This window comes from Cryptomeria japonica, chromosome 11, assembly GCF_030272615.1.
Source record: "Cryptomeria japonica chromosome 11, Sugi_1.0, whole genome shotgun sequence".
NCBI lineage: Eukaryota > Viridiplantae > Streptophyta > Pinopsida > Cupressales > Cupressaceae > Cryptomeria > Cryptomeria japonica.
Genome location: NC_081415.1, coordinates 71,550,196 through 71,555,371, shown reverse-complemented (window position 1 = coordinate 71,555,371; position 5,176 = coordinate 71,550,196). Strand labels below are relative to the sequence as shown.

General features: G+C 41.5%; 1 protein-coding gene across 1 annotated transcript; it reads left to right on the top strand.

Moving 5' to 3' along the window:
- The first annotated feature begins 223 nt into the window (after window positions 1–223).
- On the top strand, window positions 224–1,071 carry LOC131048731 (L-type lectin-domain containing receptor kinase IX.1-like). The gene is made up of 3 exons (XM_057982799.2): window positions 224–310; window positions 498–630; window positions 713–1,071. The coding sequence occupies exons 1-3, from the start codon at window positions 224–226 to the stop codon at window positions 1,069–1,071; spliced, it is 579 nt and encodes a 192-aa protein (XP_057838782.2).
- Window positions 1,072–5,176: the final 4,105 nt, after the last annotated feature.

Sequence of the window (5,176 nt, the reverse complement as noted above, 5' to 3'; positions counted from 1 at the left end):
CGTTTCTTCATCCTAACACTTGGGATCATTGAGTTGGTGGCTTGGCCTTTTCAATGGCAGCACGGATAGAGCACCATCCAATCAGGCAATTTTCGTAGTTTGACACGTTCAAGGATCATTTCGATCAGGAGGACTACCATATTAGAATTGATATCAATAATATTGTTTTCGTCACCAAAATTCCATTGAGTGAAAATTCTGTAAATCAGAGACTCAAGGAACGATGCATATTGGGACGCGTGGGTGGAATTCAATGGCTATGCGTGGGTGGAATTCAATGGCGGAACGAATCGACATGAATTGGCTTGAGGTATTTCTCTTATCTAACCCCTCTGGTAATACCAATAATATCTCCAAACCAGAAACCCCAATTGTGGGTTACAGAATAAATCTGCGCGACTATCTTACGGAGAAAGTCAAAGTGGGGTTTTCCTCTTCCACCCGATCGTCGTCCACAAAGTCTATGTTCGGAATTTTCCTTCTTCGAGAATTCCCAGCCCAAGCCCAGAGCAAGGCGTTCTCTGCCTGCTTACTTGTCGTCTACGGATTTATATTCGTTTTGTGGTACTATTATTTCAACACCAGGAAAAACAGGCACACTTGAGGAAGATATGTTGAATTGGAGGAACAGTTTGCTCAGCACCCCCGCAGCTTCTCCCACGCTGAATCGAGCACTGCACCTCATAGTTTTAGTAAAAACCATTATCCGCAGAAGGCGGCTTCGGAGGTGTCTACACAGGCATTTTGTCCGGCACAAATGAGGTTGTGGCAGTGAAAAGAGTATCCCAAGGATTTAAACAGGGCAAAAGGGAATATGTTTCAGAGGTCACCATTACCAGCCAACTGAGACACCATAACCTGGTGCAGATTTTGGGATGGTGCCATGAAAGCAGTGAGTTGCTCCTGGTTTATGAATTCCTGCCAAATAGAAGCTTGGACAAGCACTTATTTGATGAGGAGAAGGAGCCTTTGCATTGGGACCAACGGTATAGAATTTCTTGTGACATAGCCTCTGCTCCTGTTTACCTTCATGACGAGTTGGACAATTGTATTGTGCACAGAAATGTGTAGACCAGCAACGTGATATTGTATTCTAATCTCAATGCCAAACTGGGAGATTTTGGTCTGCCCAAAATAGTGAAACACTATGGCCCTTCTTCTCACACAACATTACCTGCAGGAAATTTGGGGTATTTAGCACCACAATGTGTAGTGGTAGGAAAGACAAGTTCAGAATCGGATTTTTTAGCTTTGGTATCGTGGCTCTGGAAATTGCCTACAGAAGGCAGCCTGTTGACTTGAGCTTATCTGAACACAATTGCAGAGTGGTAGAATAGGTTTTGGGATTTGTATAAACAGGGAGAGCTTCTGGATTCAGCTATTAGAAGGCTCGGTAGAAACTTAAATGAAGAAGAAATGCAGAGGCTCATGGTGGTTGGATTGTTGTGCTGTGAGCAGGAACCGAAAGCAAGACCCGAAATGAGATATGTGATGAAAATTATAAGATTCGATGTCGAATTGCCCTTTGCCCCTTTGAGTTTGTATGACACAAGTAAAACTTTCTCTCATCCATTGGACCCTGTGAGGATTGGTGTCGTGTCAGTATCAACGAGCTCCAATCGAAATACGTCCAGGTCCTTATGATTCATGCATTGAATTTTTTGCGTAGTCGATGCTAGTCTTTATTTTGTTTTCTTAGTTTTTTCAGTAGTCAGCAACTTTTATTTTATGCATGCTAATAATGTTTCTCCAATTTGGTAAGCACTCAAGAGTCGGGGGGGGGCTCTTAGGCTGTGACTTGTAAAAGTAATACTCTATTGCTCACTCTTGTATAATTCCAACAGTCTTTGAACCTCTTCCATAACCTGCTCAGATGCGCTGCTGGATATTTTACTTGTATTTGTATTTATCATTATCATCAGCATTAGAAGAGCTGGTATAGAGGCTTAGAAATTATTTTCAACCTTTGGATGAAGGTCTCCATAATTTAAACCAAAAGAACTATGTAGATCAGCTTGCCATGGCATGACATTTAACGTTTTTTCTTGAAGTGATGCATGATCCTCACCGCCACGCACCGTTTTGTTTCACTGCCATGCACAGTTTACATTTTTAAATGGTAAGTGTTGTTTATAGTTTGACAAACTAAATTTAGAGGTTTTGTTCATGGAATGGGACAGTTGTGTCATTGCAACTAAATAAAGATTCATCGCTAAGTCTAGGTGACAGGGTTTGTTTTGTAGTTGATCTCCCAGTTCGAAATAGCTATGCAATGCATTACTCTTGCTATGATTTGAGGTTGCAACTTCTATAAAATACTTCTTAATTATGATGTTTGATATATGATTTGCAAAATGTAATCTAACAGAGATTTTTATTGAATAGTGGTAGAGAGTCATTTTTATTGAATAGTGGTAGAGAGTCATTGACGATGAGTGGGAGAAGGTGCAGGTGTGGCTCTAGGGTTCTTTGGAGGCCACTGCATTGCAGGGATGATGTAGAGGATGATGGCAAAGGTGAATATGATGATGATGGGAGGCGAATTGTAGCTTGTTGTGGGTGGGGATTACTGAGGTTTGTTATGTTCTATCTTGTGTGGCCCCTTCTCTCCCTCCCTTCCTTGCTCACGGCTGCCTACATTACTCGGTTCTTGTTTGCTTGGGGTGCTCGGTTTTGCCTTAGGGTTTCTGCTGCTAGAGAGGAAGGTGTGTGTGATGGGGTTGCGGACGGGGATGGTGGTGGAGCTTCTTCTACTTCGGGTGAGTTGTTATCCCTCTTTGGCTCTGGGAGGGGTGTTTTGAGCCTCATGGCTCTGCTATGCCCTTTTTCTCTGTGACTTTCTACTCAGTTTGCGGTTTGGGAGGCAGGAGATATGACAGGGTTAGCATGTGGGGTCGTATGGTGAGTGATGTGGATGCTCTTGGTGTTTGGCCCAGGGTTTTTGTGTTTGGCGTTGCTATAGTTGGTGTCAGTGCTGCGACAGATCTGACCATATTTGGCACGGTGTCTTTGGGGTTTTGGCTCATGAATCTGTTGGTGGGTGTGGACTGGGTGCTTGTTGTTCCCTTCATCCCCATCGTTTTGCTAGTTCTGAAGGTCTCTATTTCGAAAGAGGCAAAGGGTTTTGTTTTTCTCCCCCTTGGTCTGTACTTTATGGCTTATTTCTTGAGGTGTTGTGAAGAGGTTTTTGCTTGTCATGGAGGCTCTATTGGTAGTATGGTCAGGTTTATTTCTTCGAAGGCCTTTTGTGGTGTTAGACAGAGCTTTCTGTGTCATTTGGTCTTTGCTGAAGATTCGTTGAAGGGTTACCATCTCTTTCGCAGCTGTGGTTTTGCAAGTTTTATTTTTTGGATGCCCCTCTCTTTGCAGCTTTGGTTTTTTCTGGCTTGCCTTATAGAGGTGGATTTGTCTTCTTTTGAGGTGAAGATAGATATTGTTGGAGGTAACCTTTCTCTTCTTGAAGTCGATTTTGGTTCGACAATGGAGGTTGGGATATGTTGTTGGATGACTGTTGGTACCATGTTTTTGGACTATGTGGGATCAGAGGACGGCCTTTTATTTGGCTTATCTCCTTTATCACCTATTGAGGTGGTGATCTTGGAAGGAATAATATATTTTGCTTTATTTTCTTTCAAGGTCAAGGTTATGGGAGCCTTTCAAAAACCCATCGCAGTGGGTTGTCAAATCCTTGTTAAACCCACCCATAATGTTGAGGGGGCCTGGAAAAGCTCTATTTCATTTGGTTTTCTTAGGGACATTTTAGATTATAGCAGTTTTCTTGATACTAAATATGCTTGCAACTATGGTTGGGGAACTATTGAAGCCCTGTTGTTTAGTTGTGAGGGAGCCGGTGAAACAATTTTATTACAATCAGGGATCACTGAGAGGGGGGGTGAATCAGTGATCAGCCAGAAATCATATTCACAAACTTATTCTTTATCCACTAGTTAGCAATGTATAATAGTAAAGAACATAAACAAGCAATAAATAAACCACAGATCCACAACACCAAAATTTTTATGTAGAAACTCAGAAAGGAAAAAACCACGGTGGGGCTGGAACCCACGATATTCATATACTATGGCCAAGAGTACATAAATATTACATAGATGGGGAATGCACTTGCATTCAGGCTCATTCCCTAGAGCTGAGTGCTCAATTACAATGACCCGAAACGCTACGACCTTCAAGGAAGTCTCATTGAATTACAATTTGATTACAATGAAGAAATACAATTAAAGAACTCTGAAATATCATCTCATAGTGAAAGAATGAGTTTCAGTTAAGCACAAGACCTCGAACTGTACTCGCTCTGCAATATGCTATGTTTATGTCTCAGTCAACTACCGGATCACCTGGAATCAAATGCACACATGAAACTGCGTTCAATTGCACCAAAACGGATCACCACAATACTAATACACCAAAAACCAATCTCCAATTCAATCTTATATATCCAGTCATAACAAAAATAATCTCCTCCAAGTCAGCTATAAAAAATGTAATGTGTAGCTTCAAGACGGCTTCAATCTCTGACAAGACATAGCACCGGATCAAAATAATTTTCCAAAATGTTTCACCAATGTCGGGCTCATCATTTACACCTCGAATTTAGTCACCAAAATCACCGCAATCAACAAAAATCTTTCTGAACCAAAAATGCACTAGAATAACCTTGATTTACAGGTTAACTGGCGACCAGTTAATTCCTGCTTCCGGAGAAGAGGAATCACGACCACCAGATCGAATCTGCAAGGAGATTTGCCATCAATGACGATCCTAAAACATAACTCACGCATTGGAAATCATCAAATGTGTGTCAATTGCCAACAAGTTTTTAATATATGAATATTGCCTCCTGCAGGGATCAATCTAAAGGATATGGTTGTGGGAGTCTGGATAAAACCCATGTTTTTGGTTGAGGGAGCCTTGTCCCCTATGTTCATGTTTATTTAAATTCTTTTGGGGTTGGCTTTGGCCTTTTTCTATGCCACCAGTTTTGTAATGTTTGATCCGACTTGTTAGGTTGTGGATGGGCTGCTATTTGTCTTTGTTGTTTCTTTTAGCAACGTTTCTTTCTTGGTTCTAGATCTGTGAAAAATATGAGGGTTTCAGATCCCTTCAAAACATGTCGTACGGGGTTTCTGGTCCCCTCAAAATTTGTTTTCCCCTTTAA

Excerpts from the sequence above, each read along its gene's own strand:
- LOC131048731 (XM_057982799.2), top strand. The coding sequence starts at position 224 with ATGCATATTGGGACGCGTGGGTGGAATTCAATGGCTATGCGTGGGTGG. Across the intron at positions 311-497 it reads TCGACATGAATTGGCTTGAG|CCCAAGCCCAGAGCAAGGCG; the intron begins GTATTTCTCTTA and ends GAGAATTCCCAG. Across the intron at positions 631-712 it reads TATGTTGAATTGGAGGAACA|AAGGCGGCTTCGGAGGTGTC; the intron begins GTTTGCTCAGCA and ends CATTATCCGCAG.